Source organism: Poecile atricapillus, chromosome 5 (genome assembly GCF_030490865.1).
Source record: "Poecile atricapillus isolate bPoeAtr1 chromosome 5, bPoeAtr1.hap1, whole genome shotgun sequence".
Taxonomy (NCBI): Eukaryota; Metazoa; Chordata; class Aves; order Passeriformes; family Paridae; genus Poecile; species Poecile atricapillus.
In genome coordinates this window covers 33,683,201-33,701,894 of record NC_081253.1, presented here as the reverse complement: position 1 = coordinate 33,701,894, position 18,694 = coordinate 33,683,201, and the positions used below count along the sequence as shown (strand labels likewise).

Here is an 18,694-nt window from a genome sequence, read left to right as displayed (position 1 = left end):
GAAGAGATTTCCAGCCGTAGGTAGGCGGGCTCAGGGATAACTCGCGGGGCTCCAGCGGCGCTGCCGCCCTGCCCTGTCCCGTAAGATGGCGACGCGGCTGCTCCGCCTGCGCGGCCTCCTGCGGGCCGCCGGCTCCCGGCCCTTCTCCGCCCAGCCCAGGTGAGCGGCACCGCGGCGGGCAGCGCTGGGGCGGGAGGCGCCGATCCCTGAGGGTGGGTCAGCGCCCCTGAGCTTGGGTTCCATAGAGAGCGGGGTGAATGTCTTTGCCGAGCTGCCTGGGGCTGTGTGTCGGTGTGTGCTGTCCGTTCTGCGGGGATGTGTGTACACCTGTGTGTGTGTTTGGAGCGGGTGGTGTGTACACGTGTAGCGGGAGAGTTACAGGCGCTGTATGTGGGTGTGGGTGCGTGTGCCCCCATCGCAGGCGGTGTAGCTGGGGCTGGGCGAGCCCCGGGAGCTCCAGCGCATCCATCCCCGTGATCTCCCGACCTTTGCTCCAGTTCCCGGCGACAACGAGTCCCGTGCTGGCAGCAGGTGACAGCGACCTTGCCCTCGACCGCGTTCCCCCGCGGCAGCAGCGCTCGGGTTCCCACTCGGCCGGAGGAATCACACCTTCCCAGACCGAGCTGGCCCTCCCAGGACTGCCCTTGAGAATAAGGGAGCAGCCAGGCCCTTCCCTGTGTGACATGTGTGGTGTGAGCAACAGTTAAACAAAAGGTTGGGCTTAAATGAAACGCAGCATCATCTTAAGTAGCTTTAAAAATAAGGTGGAGCTTTTGAGAGAGTCGCTTTGTGTCTAGCTTTGAGGGTACAAAATACTCAACATGCAAGTTGCTGTATCCAATTTTTTCCAAATATTAGAAGTAAGTAGAGTCTGTGTTTCGGGGGGATTATTGCACTGGCAGAGCCTGAGTAACTACATGTGGTAGTAAATAAAGACTTTTGTCTCTATAGCAAGAGTAAATAAGCATAGGCTCAGCTGAGTTCTGCAGGACTACACACAGTTGGTGTGTAGAGGAACTGAGATTAACAAAACAGTTTGAGAAAAGAAAAGTGAATGCCTTTTCCATGTACTTAGCTCTCTACTTAAAATTTCTTATGTTACATGGCAATACAATAAAAGCAAAGCAAGTTCCAATGCACAAATATGAGAAGTGAATTTTCATTTCAGTCTTAAAGTAGTATGTCATCCTTGATGTTCCAAACCTGTACGAAAGCGTTATAACCCTTTCTTTCTTATTTCACAGTTTTACTTAACTTGTGTGGTTTCTACTACTGACATTTACCACTATTTCAGTATTTATTTTTCTGTTGAAACATTCTTTTATTTTTACATGTTTTCCTTAGGGTAATGCTATTCTTTTACCTATATATGTAGTAATATTGTTCTTAATATATTTGAAGTGTTAAGGACAAACCAGCCTTGCTTTACCTCCATTAATAGTCCAGTGGAGTGCAGTGTATGTTAGTTCTTTGTATTTATCACGGGAACCCTTAGGCCTAATGATGTGCCAGAGTTGGGCTGTGAGCTGTGTTTGGTTTCCTCCTTTTGAAAAGGGTTATGCAAATAGGGTGCCTGTGTCTTAACAAATGCATTAATTTGCCTTTTTTTAGTCCTCTGCAAACAGAACAGCATGGCACAAAGCGTCTGGAACCATCTTCTGCTAAAAGTTTGACTGATATTGGCACTCGGAGGATCTTCTCATCAGAGCATGATATCTTCAGGGAGAGTGCCAGGAAATTCTTTCAGGAAGAAGTGCTGCCTTTTCACGCAGAGTAAGATAACCTTATAAACATTTTGGTTTGCCAATATTCGTTTTTCCCCAAAATGCATTTTGTGGTGTTACTCCTGATACAATAGGATATAAAGGTTACTCATTTTCACGTACAAGCTTTCTATTTCAAACTTACCAAATTGAAACAAACCTGTGAAAGGCGTGTGTGAAGGAAAATCACACAAAATCAAAATTGAATGTATCCTTTGAGCTGCAGTGCAGGCAATCTGGCATCTTCAGCTTGGGCCCACGAGCAGACAAATGCACTTTGCAGGGTTGCAGCAAAGTTTCCCTGCCTCTAGGATTAACTGACACAGATGTTTTTGGGCTAGAGTTGGGACACAGTTCAGTTCCCACACTGTTGGGAAACAGTCACTAAAAAAGGCTTTGATCATGTGTTACTGTCTCTCTTACAGTAGATTTTGTAGCTCCATGCAAGTACGTATACCATGGTGAGGTGAATTATGTATTACCAAGAAACTTGCACAAAGCACCTTTATTTGAATTTTTTTCTTTTTGTTTCTGTGGAAATATGTGCATTTTCTGCACAGAGTAGAAGTGTTGCAATTCCACTGAACTAGAGGCTGGAGGGTGGTTTTAGCCCTTATTTTAGTCATATCCAATCACATTACAGTGGCAAAAAGGAAATAAATTAACTCAGAGTATGGTTTTGAACCGAAAGTGTTAAGCTGTAGTAGTGGCTTCAGCAATTTCTAGTTTACTTGAAATGCAAACAACAAGGGATAGTGAAGGGCTTATTCTGAAATTGCCCTGCTAGATGAGAGGATCCTGACACAGCTCAAGTGTGTATCCACAAATAGCTGAGGTGCCTCAATTGAGTGGGTGGAGCATCGTGGCTCTGGGGAAGCAATGAGCAGCAGGAGGCTTAAAACAGGGTTGGAGACAGCTTGTTTTTTTTATCCTCAAACCACAACCTTGTAACAGTATGCTCTTCCACTGTACTGTCATATTGTGTCCATAAAACTAGATGTTTTCCCTCATTTTGTGTTGGAAGGGCTTCTAGGGCAGGTTTGTGTTTGTATACTGGCTCTGCTTGAGGTTGCTGAAGATCCTATTTGCCATCTTGCTGACACAACAATTTCTTAGAGAGGCAGGATCAGGCTGAACTTGTATTCTTGCATCACTTCAGTGGCCGATGAACCAATCTGTTCTCACACCTTTCAAGTAAACAAGGAAGCTTCAGGCACAGTATATTAATTGTCTGGGCTGAGGTGAAGAGACAAATGTAGCATCAGTGAGTGCAGTTGTGGATTATTGTGAGGAGGAGAAGCCTTGGTGCTGGGTGAAGTAGAGACAGGAATGTCCCTGAAAGTGGGGATCAGGGGGGAAAGCAAAGATGGTAGAAAGAGATTTAAGATTTCCAGTGGAGGAGCAAAAGCTCTGTGAATCAGCTTAAATACTGCAACAGCTTGCCCAGAGGAGCTGTGGCTTCCCCATCCCTGAGAGTGGCCAAGGCCAGGTTGGATGGGTCTTGGAGCAACCTGGGCTAGTGAAAGGTGTCTCTGCCTGTGGAAGGGGGTCAGAACTGGATGAACTTTAAGCTCAAACCATTCTGTTATTCTATGACTCTGTTTTTATATGTAGGATAAGATACTTGATAAACTGTGTGTAGATAGCTGTGGTATAGCTCTGCTGCTCTGGCACCGGTGCATTGGAAAAATGTCTCTGATTAAGTCTGTTTACCTACAATTTTGAAATTGTGGCATTACAAAAAAAAAGGCATTAAAAAAAGGAAAACCTGGACCCTTAATGACCATCCAACGTTCTATTGAGTTGGCAAAGCCCATAAAGAGGCACTGATTTTCCAAGAATAGGTGATTCCTGTTAAAGTTTTCAAAGTGTCAGCAGATAATCCTCAACTATCTATTTACACAAACTTGAAAGTACCTTAAAGCAATACTTTATCAAGATACAGTATTGACTCATAAGAAGCACACAAGGACAGATTTTTATACAAAACTCACTAGTATGTTAACATTTGGTTCTGATAAAGCATTTTTCATTGGTAGAGTTGAAGTCTTTGATGAAAGATACTGATGTGTTATACTCATTTTTTATGTGGGTAAATGTACATTTGTAAATGGAATGTTAGGAGGATAAAGACCTGCCTGTAATTATCCAGGTGCTTGGGGCTAAACTGCCTAAATCCCAGTCTGGTATAAGAGTCATTACAAGTCTTAATGAAATCCTGTCAGGTTACACATTGGAAGCAGGAGTTCAAACTTGTTTTACAGTTGGTGTCCCTGTAATGACAGTGTCATCTGTGGACTTGAGGATTAGAAACTCTGTGATGAAGCCACTGCTCCTTGGCTGTGACATGTAGCTGTCTGTGTGCCTTCACACTGTCTGTTGGTGTTCCAGAGTGAAGGAGCAGCTGTGACAGATAAACAGTAGCACGTGGTGGGGGTTCAGTGTGTGACTCTGGTTTTGTGTTCATTTTGCAGATGGGAGAAGGATGGCCAAGTGAGCAGGGAGCTCTGGGAAAAAGCTGGACAGCAGGGTTTGCTGGGTGTTGCTATTGCTGAAAAACATGGAGGCATCGGAGCGGATATTCTCTCTTCAGCCATTGTCTGGGAGGAGCAGTGAGTACTACATGCTTCAGGAAGAATTTCAGTGATCATATTGTTTGTGACTGTATTTTTTTTCCATGAGTTATCCTCATTATGGACTACATTTGCTTACAGAAAATTATGTTATCTTTTCTGTGGAGAGGATAGTTTACATATATGTAAATATCTCATGTTTTTGTGTATTCTGGATCATTGTGTGAGTAACATTGACTTTGTGACTGGGGTTATATACCCTCTTGACTCTGAAATTAAATTCTATAAATAATGGTAAAAGTGCCAGAATATCTCTGAGGCTTCTCTGTAGTGGGGTTTTCTTCATTTTTGGGTCTGTGTTGTAACAGTGCAAGTTCAATGTTTAAGTCTTTGGTAGTACTTTTTTCTGAACTTCCCCCCTCCTGTTTTTTCCAGGATGTATGTTAACTGTACAGGCCCGGGGTTCAGCCTTCATTCAGATATAGTCATGCCCTACATTGCAAACTATGGCTCTGAAGAACAGATTAAGCACTTTATCCCCCAGATGGTTGCAGGCAAGTGCATTGGAGCTATTGCCATGACAGAACCTGGGGCTGGCAGGTAAGCCAAATAATAAAACAGTGGTCTCAACAGTAATTGCTGTCTGTTTATTTGTCAGTGAAAAACATTCTGAGCCTCCTGGTTAGTTACTTTATAGACTAGATTATCCTACATTGTAGGCAAGACTTGAAAAACCTGTTAGAGATTACTTTATTACAGCTTTGTCGTTTCAAGATAGTAGCTCAGAATCAATTTCTGTATTGTCCCACTGTGGGAAAAAATGCTTTGTATTTGCTTTTGCAATCTGAGTTTATAGTTACCAAGTTGCTTGTCATGTGAACATATTTATAACATGAAGCATAGTCAGCAGGAAGTTACATATCTTGCTAAAGAAGTCTTGGCTCTATTACTAGCTTTTTCTGTAGAACAGAACACCTCGTTTTTCTTTCCTCTGAATGCTTTCAGAAAAATGTCTCTCCTTGCCCAGCCCTTGTTTGGAGTAGACACTGGTGATCTGACCAGTTTCCAAAATAGAGAGAGGGACAGGTGAAGTTCAAAACCTGTTGGTGTCATGTTTCTACAGATGGCAGATGTTGCTCAGGGCTTTTCACAGTCTCCTGATCAGGACTGAGACTGTGGAGAGGATGTGGCTTTATCTGGCATTTGTTGTCTGAGGCATACTGGTATAAGTGGGTGCTGACCTGTTGATGTCAGTGCTTGTATTACACCATCTCCCACAAGCAGAGATGGGGAAATGGGACCCTCATGCTCCTGGGTGGTTGCATAGATTTATCATCCTTTTGCACAGCGTGCCTGTGGTTTCTATTACACTTGGCTATCTCACAGTGTCACATTATCCTTTCACCAAGCCCATGTCTGGATGGTATAAAATCCACCTTATTTTGTACTGGATAGAATTCAAGATGCAAATTGCAGCTTCTGGAATGATTTTTTTATGGACCTTTTTGAATTTTGTTTTAGTGACTTGCAGGGAGTACGGACATACGCAAAAAAGGATGGAAGTGACTGGATTCTTAATGGGAGTAAGGTAAGTGCACTGACATACATACTGCTCATAGGCTTTAGGAAGTGAATACATTTAGCTGAATGCAGCAGAATGTGCACTGCTCTCAGCATCTCCTCCCAACCCTTTTACTTTTGGTTTGGGTTTTTTGTGTGGGTTATGTTGTAGGTGAGATATTTCTTTCCAGTTACCTTTTTTATATAGGTCTTGAGATATGTCTGTTGCAGGCAATTTATAAACTGATTTATGGAGGGCTTGTTTAGTTTTTTTTGTAGCTTTAAAATAAGCATTGAAAGGCTTATTTTCCCTTAAACTGTGAAGAAAAAGGGAAAAAATATGTGCTGTGTAGTATGAGCAGTATGGTTCTTAGTACTAATGTTTAACAATAAAATATATTCACTACTGCTGTGAAATCTTCTGTGGCCTGAGTAAAAACTTGTGTTGCCACAATGCAAGCTGTGGAATCTTTATTCAGGAGCTTGCTGGTCTTGTTAGCAAAAAACCAAAACAGCTGCATAGGATGTTCTCTCTGTTATCAAGCTGTGGGAAAGCACTTTTTTCATTACCACAGTGAAAATTAAGAAGGCAGAAATAGTGTTGAAGTGGGAGTGGGAGTTCAACAGGCCATTTGTTTGAAAGCTATCAAATGTCTTGATCTTCTTTTATACAGCTGCTGATAACATAGCACTGATAGAGACTTCTGGTCTTAGAAGAATTTCGGTGGTGAGAGTGTGTGCAAGCAGATGTATATGCATAGGTGCTAAAAAGGTGCTCATGCCACTCATTTGAAGCCAAACAGGACAGAAAGATTTCTTTTGCTGGACTTAAGATGGATCCATTTGACAGGCTCATGAGTTGTTCTGCAGGATAATAGTAAGCAGTTGTAATAGAAGTTATTAGAAGATAATAGAAGCCGTTGATTGTTTTGAGTGTTATGCCTTACTAATTTAATTTCTAGACAAGAGAACCTCTGTGTTTATTCAATATCTACATTTGACATTGTATTCCTTCTTTATCATGGGACAGACAAAAGAAACAGATGTGTGCATTCTTTTAACTTCACACTTCTGCCCCACACAATACTTCTCAAATTAATGTCTGCCTTGTTCCAAAACAGTATCAAAAGCTTGAAACTCTTCTGGACATTTGAACCTTGCCATTCAGTTCACCTTTGCAAGTGTCAATGTAATTTTACTTTCTGCTACTTGGTGATCTCTTCTAACCTCTATCCACCTTGCTTTATTCTAAGTTGCTTTTTTTTTTTACAGGTGTTCATCACTAATGGTTGGATGAACGACGTAGTGATCGTGGTTGCGGTTACAGACCGGGAGGCCCGATCCCCTGCTCATGGCATCAGCCTTTTTCTGGTGGAAAATGGAACAAAAGGTTTCATCAAAGGACGCAAACTGAACAAAATTGGCCTGAAAGCTCAAGTGAGTTCATACAACTTCTAATGCAATAGACTTGGAGAAAGTCTAAACCCACTTAATGCCTGGCAACTGCTAAATAAGATGGAACTGTGGTTCTATTCTAGTTGTTAGACTTCAGAGCACAAACATGCAATATATGTATCCTGATTTTGCCTGTGGAAATCTGAAGCATGTGATGTACAAGGAGAGGCTAAGGAAGCTGGATGCATTTATTCTGAAGAAGCCTGGAAGAACAGGATCTTACTGATGTGTTTGGCAATAGAGATGGTGAAGCCTGATCCTTCTTTGAGGAGCAGAGTGAAAGGGAGAGTGGCAAAGGAGACTTAGTTACGTTAAGGAAAATTCTTAATAGAAATGAGGAAAAAACCTGCACCAGGAAAGTGATTGGATACTTGCACAGTGGCCGAGAGAGGCCCTGGAGCCTTCATCTTTTGAGCTTTGGAAAGCTTAACTGGACAAGGCCCTCAGCTGATTGTTTTTCTGGAGCTGCTCTAATGACTTCTGGAGGGTCCTTCCAGGCTAAACCTGGGATTTCAAGTTAAAGTGCACAACAGCAAGAAGACAATAGGGAGTAATTAGTTAAGTGGGATAAGAATGTCAGACTCACAACTGTTGCATTTCAAATCCTCTTAGGACACAGCAGAGCTGTTTTTTGAAGATGTGCGGTTGCCAGCCAGTGCCTTGCTTGGAAAAGAGAACAAAGGCTTCTACTATCTGATGGCAGAGCTCCCTCAGGTAAAAGGAATGTGAGTGTTGTCTGCAGGAAGAATAGAGATGGTTTTTGTCATTAGTCCTGAAGTTTGTGTGTTGTGGTGTACTGGGTTGCTGAAGCAAGATGCCTTTGTAAAAACCCCAAATGTTTCTATGGGTTAAGCTCAGAGGAGAAATAGAGATCAGCTATTCTCAAGAGGTCAAAATTACAGAAGTTTACTGGCAAAATGTAGAAAATCAAGGAACTTTGACAAAGGATGTAGTACAACATCCAACTGACATAAAACATCTTAGCATTAGTTAGTCTGTTTAACTTAGCACCCTTTAAATCTATCTGATGTTACATTACCCAAAATGTTCCATGAAAGGAGAATTAGAAGAAGAAAGGGAGAAAGATAAATAGAAAAAATACAGAAAAACACATGTACAGCTACCAACTCCTGAGTCCAGTGATGATGGGGCAGAGACTCCAAGAGGCTGATAGGGTCAGGACAACCTCCCCTTGTGGTCAACCTTTTAAACTCCAGAGCCACCCTGGCCTTGCCCCCAGGTGGGACTATGGTCACTCGGCCATGCAGGAGCTGGCTTAGGCAAGACTGGGGCACTGCCTCCAGTGTGCCACAACTGACAGACACTGCAGGGCTGGGATGCTCTAGGGCTGGACTGGGGGGTGTGGTGTGCAGAGCAGGACCTGACCTGCCCCCCTACCCCCACACATGCATCCCAGAATGTCTGGAGACATCAATCTTTTCCAGTCTCTGACAGTCTCGTGTTTTGTGGATACTGCTGATTTTTAACTGAACCACGCTGTGCTGGGTGTAGAATTCTTTGGGCATTGGTTGAAGTGTTGATATCCCACCAGCTCAAACACAGATCTCTTAATCAACAACACAGCTATTGAAAAACCTGAGGGTAGTGTATTAAAAAGATTTCTTGTGTACTTCTAGTATAGAAGCACTTGGCTTACTAAATTAAATATGGCTTGGACATCTCTGATTCATTTGGCATTCTCTTTCAAGAAACAAGCACTGCTGTTCTAGCTCTTCTGCAAGCAGAAGCATATTAAAGTTACAAAAGTTAAGAAATTGTTTAGCTGCCAAAATACCTTGCTAGTTTACAAGTCAGTTTATGAAGTTTTGGAATTATTTCAGAGGACAAGGAGGCAAAGTTGTTCTTCAAAATGTGTCTGAGCTTCGTCATAAGCTATGATGTATTTACCTCATTTGGTAGGGATCGTGGTTTTTAATTTTATACTGTGAGTAAATACAAAATCTGATCAAAGGAAATCATTTTACTGCTTTAAATAGATGTGCTCACAAACAGGTTCAATGCAATGCATCAGACTGTTTCAGTGTTGCCAGAAGAAATTGTTCTGCATTTAGTTTTTGTTTTTCACTGTGCAGTGGAGAAGGAAAAACAAGCCATTTTTTGGTAGGCTTTTTTCCCCTTAGGGTTGTTCTATCGAAATTGTTAAATACAGTTGTTTAAATTGAACAGTGGAAGTCAATAAGTGAAACAGAATCTGATGTGAATTTTTTAGTTGGTAAGATTCCTGTATAATAAATATAAAAATATATATATATATATCAAAAATACAGATTCAATCTGTATTTTTTGACTCATTGTGATAGAGCATTATGCCAGTAAAGACTTAAAAGTGAGCTTTAGACAGCAAGGCATTTGTCCGACTCATTAATTTCGGTAATGCATTATGTCTGGTTTGATATTTTATGTGACTTCTGCTCCCACTCCCTTAATGAACAACACTGAACATCTGTGTCCTAATTGTGCATCTGATGCAGAGAAATGTAGGACTAACTCAACTGGATTCTGTAATTTGTGTTTCAAAAGGAAAGACTGCTAATTGCTGATATGGCCCTTGCTAGCTGTGAATTCATGTTTGAGGAAACAAGGAATTATGTGAAGCAGAGAAAAGCTTTTGGGAAGACAATTGCACATTTGCAGGTGAGTTAGAGCTGAGCCTCTTGTGTACAGATTCTAGTGTGTGTTTGCTGTACAGCTGTTTATGTGAAGTAGTGACCAAATGAAAATCACTGGGCTGTTTTGAAAGGGTCATTTTCAAAGCTTTCACCATTGGACTGTGACTGGTTTTTGCCTCCGTGCCCATTGTTCATTTTTGAAATGCAAACATCATCATTTTTAAAAAGCACCAGAAAAGCCTTAATGTCTGTATTTTATGACTTGGGTATTTAACCTCTCAGAAGTGTTGCTTCTGAGAGGGAAATAGGTAGGCAGGAAATATCCTGGCTCCTTGCTGCTGCTGAAGAACAATTCTCTTGTTGATCTTAGGCTTGCATTTTACTGCCAGAGCACTGCATAAAAATTATTTTGGAGGCTGCTGGAAGAGGGGGCTCCCAGCAGTGACTTTGCTGCCTGGGTGCTGCACAGGTGCCTCATGAATGCGATTCCTCAGCTAGCAGCAGTCTGGGTGTTTGTGTGACTGCATGAAAAACTGTTGGGTTGTGCTTTGTGGGCAGAGCTTGCTCCTGATGGGGGTAGGTAATTGAGTTTTGAGACTTTTGTGCCTGCACTCCTCAGCTGCAGTCATAAAATAGATGTTGCTTTCCACAGGATTGCTATACTACAATTTTCCTGACAGCGACATTAACTGTTAGGGCTGAAGGAGGCTAAGTTCCTGCATTTTTAGTTTATAGGACAGAACTGACTCATGTGAGCTAAAGATGTTGGCTGCTTCTTTTTCTTACATACTTTTGAAAGAGTTAGCAAAAAAAATCTATTTCTATGTCATGGGATTTTGTTTGTCAAACTCAAATCTTTAGTTGTGAAGAGCACCAGAATTGAAACTTTTAGAGGCTGGAATGCTAGGTATCCTTCAGAGGATTATGGTCTTCATCTGTTTTTAAAGTGAACCTCCAGGAATCCATAATTCCAGATGGAATTTAGTATGCACACTGTGCGACTGAAACACAAAAGAACTGTATTTTAACTTTTTTTAGTGTAGATAGGGGATGCTTCCTATTTGTAGCAGTTCACTGTACAGAGAGCTCCAAAATAATCTTGTTTTTTAGGCTAGGCCACCAGGTGGTGATCAATAAATTTCATAAAGTATATTATTTTTGCCAAAATAATGAATTTCTGCATATCTCTTCAATTTAATTTTTTTTGTGGTTGATGACTTGAGTGTGCATATTATAAATAATCCTTTCCAGTTAGAGCTCTGACTTGGGCTAATTAATTCAATCATGCCACATTACAGCATTTGAAGTTAATTTTTTCCTTGTAGCAGTACACTGGTCCAGTGTATTTATTGTCAAGGGAAGTAAGATTTCTTTTTAAATATACATTTCTAGAACTGAAATAAGGAAGGACTTTTATTAGTGGGTGATTTTTTTATCCCCTCCCTACCAGAATTACAAGAAGGTGGTCAAATGCCTGCCTGGTCTGGTTTTACATGACCTTGTGATAGATTTTGTCTAGACTCTTCTGTCTACACCTCTTTTCCAATGTGACAGAACTCAGTGCTGAAAAACTTTCTAATAGTCTAAAATTTCTTTTATTTTTTGCTTTGGTCTCTTTTCATGTAGCTTAAACTCTGAAGAATATATGGAAAAAGCATTCAATAGATGGTGAAATATTATTAATTGGGAAAGTTCATGGCTCTACAGAGTGAAAGGACATTCCCTCGCAAGAGGGAGCCGAGTAGTCTGACCCTCCTGCCACATGCTCTCTAGGAATTTGTTTTCCCTTTCTCTAGTGCTTTTTCTCTTAAATTTGTGTTCTGAGTTGACCTTGAGATGTAAAGAGCAGTAACTTTGTCTAATAAGATTGGTGAATACATAATTGTCTGCAAAGTACAGAGCCAAAGTTTGAAATGGTGATTTCTAACAGCAATCCTTTTGGAAAATGCTGCATTTTCTACCTAAAGTATTAAACTGCATCTTCTGCTTTCTTCTACCCTCTCTTCCACTTCCAAAACAAGACAGTACAGCACAAGTTGGCCGAAATAAAAACACAGATTTGTGTGGGCCGAGCTTTTATGGACAACTGTTTGCAGCTCCATGCAGATAAACGCCTGGACTCTGCCACAGCCTCGATGGCAAAGTATTGGTACGTGCTTACAGTCATCTACAAGTGTTACTTGCATGATCTTAACTCTAATGATGTGGTCAACAAAAAATCAAAGTTACATTGAAAACCTTGTGAATTGATCTGGTTAACCAGATCAATTTCAAAATAAAGGCATACTTTTAAAATAGGCTTCCATTAATAGCAAGATCGTGCCTCTGCTTTGACTTTAAGTAAAAGCGAGTCCTCCATTGGTACTTAGACAAAAACTTACATTTTATTGTTAGCAATTTGTTGTTGGGTGTTTTTTTTTTTGTTTTCTTTGTTGTTCTTTTAATGAAATATATGGCTTGGTGTGGTTTTTTTCAAAGCAAAATTTGAATATTTGGAGCCAAATTTAAATGTATTTGAAGCTCTATGATACTGTTTAGTTAATGTTACTTAACAATTGCTGTTTGGCCTAGCCAGTTTTCAAATCTATCTGGTTTTGGGAAGAAAAAGTTGGCTACAATTGCTGTAACTGGGACTGAACAGTGCTTTCTTTTATTGTCCAGAACTTCTCCCTCACCCTGTACTTGGTGGTGTTATATGTTAACTTAGTTTTACCAGAGAAAAACAACTGGAAATATGATTTTGTATAGTTTTAACTTGTTGCAAAGATGGGATGAAAAAAAACAACGCATGAGGCATGAGCAAAGAAATTTATGGAAGATACAGTTTTTAGGCTTCTCAAAATAAGTATAGAGGAAATGTGCAGAAATATTTACAATGGAAGGAAGGGTTTTGAGTGGTATTCCTGGCAGTGATTACCTAGAAGTACAAGATCAGAAGCAAAGGCATTCAGTTTTGAGGAGGAGGAGGAAACAACTAATGCCAGCTGAGATATGCAGACTCACTTCCTCAACGAATTTCCATAAGCAAGGCTTTTGGAACTCACTTTCACAGCTGTTTACCATCATGATTTATTGTGAATTTCCTTTTTCTCCAGTGGAGTCCCTGTGACCCTTCCATAAGACTCATTTAAATGCTCTGGAAAATGCTTGAATGTAGCATTGCTTTATTCCCTAACGTTTTAGGAGATTCTCTCTGGTCTTGAATTTTCCTTTAAACATTTTGTATAGTCAATGACATGAGTTAGAGCTTTGAAGGATTTTAAAACCTGGTTTGTGCATCTCTTTTTTTCATATCTGGAGGAAGGTCTGTAGGGTTGTTTTGGTTTGGTTTCTCTTGTGGTGACAGGTTGTGGTATGTACCTAAAAGAATTTGAGAATATATTTAGAAAAGACAGTTGCAACTGTCTGCACTGCTGCAGAATTACAGTTGGTATCATAAACTGTAAGGATTTAAATGAATGAGGGGATGGTTTTGGGAAAAGGCCATTATTCCAGGAGAAGCAATTGGTTTGCCATTTTAATTTCTTCTGTTGCCACTGAAAGCTGTACACTTAGGAACTGTTTTTTTCATGTCTTCTAACTACAGCTTGAGTTTCCAGTGCAATTTTTTTTTGCTATTAAATCCATATTTTGCAGTCAACAAATGCTATTGGAGGATTACAGTATGTTTTAGAATTGTGGAAAAGGCTATTGTGAAAGTTTATTGCAGAAATTAAATTATGCCCAGGTGATGGTTATGCTCAGAGTATCCTGGTGTGTTGCTAATGGCTGTGGTGAGGGAAGCCTGGTTTATTGTTAATTTCTGACAAAGCTGAGGGAATTGACAAGAAAAGAACTGTGTCAACTTGCTTCACAAAAGGATTCTCTTGGCCTGTGAGAAAGGTAAACAAGCTTGTCTGTTTTGAAGCCTTTCCTTTTCTGAAAGCTGTCCCATAAAGTGAACAAACCTTTAATGCATTAAATTAAACAGTATTTATTTCTTACTAATCATGTTAAGTTTTTGTCTCGTTAACATCTCTTTATCTTTTGTGATGTTTTGCAACGCAATGTCCTTCTAAAAGCAAATTTCCTTTTGTCCATTTAAGGTGTTCTGATCTCCAAAACAGCATAGCTACTCAGTGTGTACAAATGCACGGAGGATGGGGGTACATGTGGGAGTATCCAATTGCAAAGTAAGTGTAACATTTCAGATTGTATGATGAAAGATTACCAGCAAAGTCAAATGAGGCACTTCCTTTGTGTCTGTGTGTTAGTTGTTTAATGTTAGTAGTGATTTACTGTTCTTTTTCTCATTGTGTTTAATTGGAAGGGAATCTACTGTACAGGTGTCTGCAGGAAGGTTTTGTTTTAATTCTCTAAATAACTCATAAGCTGTTCAGTAATTACTGTCTTTTTTTTTTTTTCTTTTCCCCACAAAAGAGAAGTTGTTTTTTTAGAAGAAAATGTTAATTGGAAAAACAGAAGCAAAAGTATGAAAGTAGAAATGAGGGGTGCTAGTTTATGTTTTATCTGAAATTAAATGCATATGAGTGAAGAAAACATGTTGATCTGAGTATCAAATTGTCAAATCAAGCACATAACTGGCTACATTCAACTTTTTTACACCTTTAAAAAGGAAAAAGGAGATTTATATGTAGAAAAATGGGAATTTGCCATTCCCATTCTTTTTTTGACTTTACAAATGTAGAGACATTTATGGAGCTTTTGTATATATCCTTGTGTATTATCTGTGAAGTTTATGTACAGGCCATGTGACACACTAAGTGGAGATTTTGGTAGTGTTTTTATTAAAAAAATCAAAGAGGTGGTAATCTGACAGTAGAAACAGCAAAAACTGCTGTGCAGTTGTCACAAGTCAACTAATTTTTTTAACTGACAAGGTTTAGATTTTTTAAAAAATTTTAAATACATTGAGTATGAAATGTTGCTTTAAAATAACTCATTCTTCTATGTTTTTATTGAGTGTAATTTGTGAGTGATTTGCACCATCTTACTAAAGGAATGCCAGCAAGCCTTGTTTGGGGTGTCCTTGAGCCCCTGTTTGTGTGTACAGTAGTTGCCCACACAGGGTGTTTTTATCTCTGTAGTCCAGTAATATGTAGATTTCCAGAGAATGCCCCATTGCTCCTGGGCTGCTCTCTGTGTGATGAAGCAGAAAAGATGGAAAAGCTCTGTCATCATCCTGTGTGCTGTCATCAGGAAGAAGAATTGGGAGTGGAGTAGTAGCAGGAGTCTGGGTTTATAGGGCTTTATTTTTCTGTTTAATTAGAGACAATTGTGGAGAATTTACACTGTAAGCAAACAGGGAAGAGATACTAACCCAGTTCTGGGTTGGTGCACAGCAGCCTGGAAATTTGTAATATTCTAGGTAGTTGAAGCCTCTTAGGAAATAGGAATTACTTTATCAATGGGAAAAGTATACTTTGAAAAGAGGGATTTCTAAAGATAAAATGCTCTCTTTTTTTATTGTATGTTTATTCTGAGGCATTGTGTATAATATTTCCTTGTTTTGTTTTGGTTTTTTTTCTCCCTCAGAGCTTTTGTGGATGCCCGTGTTCAGCCAATCTATGGTGGTACCAATGAAATAATGAAAGAGCTTATTGCTAGAGACATTGTCAGTGACAAGTAGAGCAGATGCTTACTATATTTGCACTCTTGCAGAATTCTGTTCTATATTAATATATGGCATAAAATGAGACATCAGAATGTAAGTAAAATAAATGTGCTGTATCATGTTCTTTAAAGGAAGTGACACTTAAAGTACATGTTAGTAATAACAATATGCTCACATGCGGGATATCTAATACTTAATTAACTTAAAATTTAAATGTCTTTGTACAACACAGAATAGTTTTTCGGGGGTCAAGAGCTGTGGGTAGTGCAAGGCAATTCTGTCTCTAGAATGTTGGGTAGTTTGGTCTTTCATCCTGGAACCCATCGTGTTGATTCTGAAAAGCTAGGTTTGGATTCAAGTCTTGAGAGAAACCATATTCTTAACAAATAAACAAAACTAAATATTAATGTAACTTTGAATTTGTATTTCCCCTTGGGAAGTAGAACTTGACACTTGCTGTTGTTGCCAATACACCTGCTCACTGTGCAGCAGCCACCTGCTGTGCAGCTGACCTCTATGTTTACATCTAACCCGGAATGCCTTATTTTAATTACTTTGGTCAAATAAACATAATAAAGCATTTCTATGCAATCTCATGCTTGTCTGCGGTTACTTCAAAGCCCGCGGGGAAACGGGGCTTCTTCCTCTGCGCCCGTGTTCACCTCAGGGCGGTGAGAGCGAGCTCGGAGGGAGGGAATACGATGCAGGTGAACTTGAGGGCTTTTTATTGGCGATACTAACTTGCAATGCGTGTGTTTATGAAGGTTTTTTAGCTCTTTAGCCATGCTGCGCGGTAAGACTTAAACCCGTCCGGAGCGGAGAGCGGCGGTGCGCCCTCCTCTTCCTCACGGCCCCCGCGCGAGGGGGGGGGGGGGGGGGCGGTGTCCTCGCGTCAGGCGGGGCCCCGCCAATGGCGGGCGGCCACGCCCCCGAACCGAGCCACGCCCTCCGGCGCCCCGGATTGGCCGCGCTCCTCCCCCTGAGGAGCAGGGGAGGCCCCGCCCCGCCGCGCTGCGCTTTAGCTGGGCGCGGACTCTTCAAGAGCGGCAGTGTGAGCCGTGGCGGGCGCCGTGCTGTGCGGGGTTGAGGCGGCGCCAGCGCCGGCGCCGCTGCGGAGAACCCGCCGGACGCGGAGGCAAGCGCGGGGCGCGGCGCGGCGGGGCGCCGTGAGGCGGCGGGGGCACGGAGGGGCCGGGCGGCGGTTGGTTCCCGCGGCGGGAGTGGCGGGTGCGCATGCGCGGGGTGGGGGCGGGGCGGGGGTAACGGTCCGTGCGCGCGGCGGGGCGGGGCCGACGGCTCTGAGGCGGGGGCGGAGCCCGCCCGCGTGTAGGGGCGGGGCCTCTCCGTGCCCGCCCCGCGTGTCCCACCCGGGATTTAAACGCTGCGTCGAAACTTCCCTCTGCTATTCAATGTGTACCGCACGTTCCTGTAGCTCGGAGTGACCCTGGGCGAGACTTCCCACACTTCGGACCGCTTACGGAGCTGGACACTTAAGATGAAGTAGTTAGCAAAGCTTTTGGGAGCAGCTCAGACCCAGGTCCCGTAACCTGCCTTAAGAGTTCCTCTGTGCTCCTGAGCTAGTCTTTCCATCCACTTTTTGCAAGCTTCCTGCTTGCAAAATGAAGTATCTGTCCCCCCAAAAATGTAGCAGTGACTGAGGTATTCCGTAGATACCCCTCTCTAATGGGAATCTAATTAAAAATATTCAATTTCTAATTTGCAATGTAAGCCAATTAATAAAAAAATCCAAATTATTAAAGTATGCCTTTTGTCAAAGGCTAAATACTTCCTTTTTGTGCTTATTTTAATATAAAGGAAATACTAAAAATTATGCTGGATGAAGCCTGATGGATGTACCAGCTCAGAAAGCAGTCTGTGTGCCTTAGGACTCTCCTGCTGTATTGGTCCATGGTTTGAAATCCTGGGGAATGTTCTGAGGAGATTAAATTCCTGTCATCTTAATTAGTGTCTTAAGAGCTGAGTGGGTCCCATTTAAGACCAGGTTTTATTGCCCTCTTTTCAAAGGCTGAAATTCAGAAGTATCACTGAAATGTTGATATGGACTTTACAATGAAAAGTATCGGAAAGTATTGCATATATTTATGTTAGAAACATATGTACGATCTACTTACAGAGGCACCTGCTGTACTACAAAAAGCATTTAACATATATTAAAAATTACTTCAGATATTGCTTTGCAAATATGCTGTTATAGACTGAACAAGAATTAGTTGATGATGTGGTAGTAAACTCAGAAATCATATCGATTCTCTGTTCAGAAGCAAATCTGAACAAGGAAGAAAACAAACCTGTTTAGAGATTTTAATGAGTCGTGGATTTTATCATAAATTAATACTAATGAGTTCCACTTGAAGTGCCTCCTTTTTGATGTTTTTTTTTATGATTGAAACTTTGGGTGGTCTGTCTTTAATGGAGATCTCAGTGTTCAAAGTGAGATCCTTTTTGGGGGGGGACATGTGCTGGTTTTTTTTGGTTTGGTTTTTTTTCCAAGCATGAGGAATTTGTGCTGATATCTTCTGGGGTATACAAAACACTGGAGCTGCAGTTTTGTCTGGATAGTTGTGCCTACACAGTGAACACTGCTGAATGTGGAGACTCCCCACATAATCCTAATTTAGTTTATGGGGGTTTTTTCCAGTCTATTAATAGAACAAAATACTAGAATGCTTAAATACGCATCATGAGTAACTGGTCTGCTTTTGAAGTGAAAACAAAAGCCGCCTACTGAAATGATTTTTTTTTTTTTTTTTTTATCTCTTCAAGCCAGGTCCCACGTGTGTTAAATATGGACTTCTTTCCTTTTTCTTTCCTACTCCTAACCAGGACATGCCCAGTGGGACCAATATCTTTTTTATGGCCGTTGCTGCAGACTATTCCATGAGAAAATGCAGACTATGCTATTGAGCTGTTCTTGCTATTCTTAGAAATCATTATGATCCTGTAGGTTTTCTGAAAATCGGGAGCAGTATTTAAAGCCTGAGGGATGCCTCCCACCAGGCAAGGCTTGAGGAAGCTGGCCAGGGTCAGGTTCTGTCCGCTGCACTCGGCTGAGGCAGTGCCGCAGTAGTGCCTGCCTGC

General features: G+C 41.3%; 2 protein-coding genes across 6 annotated transcripts in view; both read left to right on the top strand.

Moving 5' to 3' along the window:
- Positions 1 to 16,191, top strand: ACADL (acyl-CoA dehydrogenase long chain). The gene is made up of 11 exons (XM_058839480.1): positions 1 to 159; positions 1,612 to 1,773; positions 4,238 to 4,375; positions 4,772 to 4,936; positions 5,858 to 5,924; positions 7,169 to 7,333; positions 7,964 to 8,065; positions 9,893 to 10,006; positions 12,003 to 12,130; positions 14,067 to 14,153; positions 15,517 to 16,191. Exons 1-11 carry the CDS (start codon positions 86 to 88, stop codon positions 15,608 to 15,610), a joined length of 1,296 nt encoding a protein of 431 aa, XP_058695463.1. The 5' UTR covers positions 1 to 85; the 3' UTR covers positions 15,611 to 16,191.
- Positions 16,192 to 16,590: 399 nt separating this feature from the next.
- The window catches only part of KANSL1L (KAT8 regulatory NSL complex subunit 1 like), a 60,030-nt gene continuing 57,926 nt past the window's right edge, over positions 16,591 to 18,694 (top strand). For 4 of the 5 annotated variants that reach the window (XM_058839478.1, XM_058839477.1, XM_058839475.1 and 1 more), the window contains exon 1: positions 16,591 to 16,730. The gene's annotated coding sequence lies outside the window, so the exon portion shown is untranslated. Of the gene's footprint in view, positions 16,823 to 18,694 lie in introns of all 5 variants that reach the window. The other variant, XM_058839476.1, reaches the window with a different exon arrangement.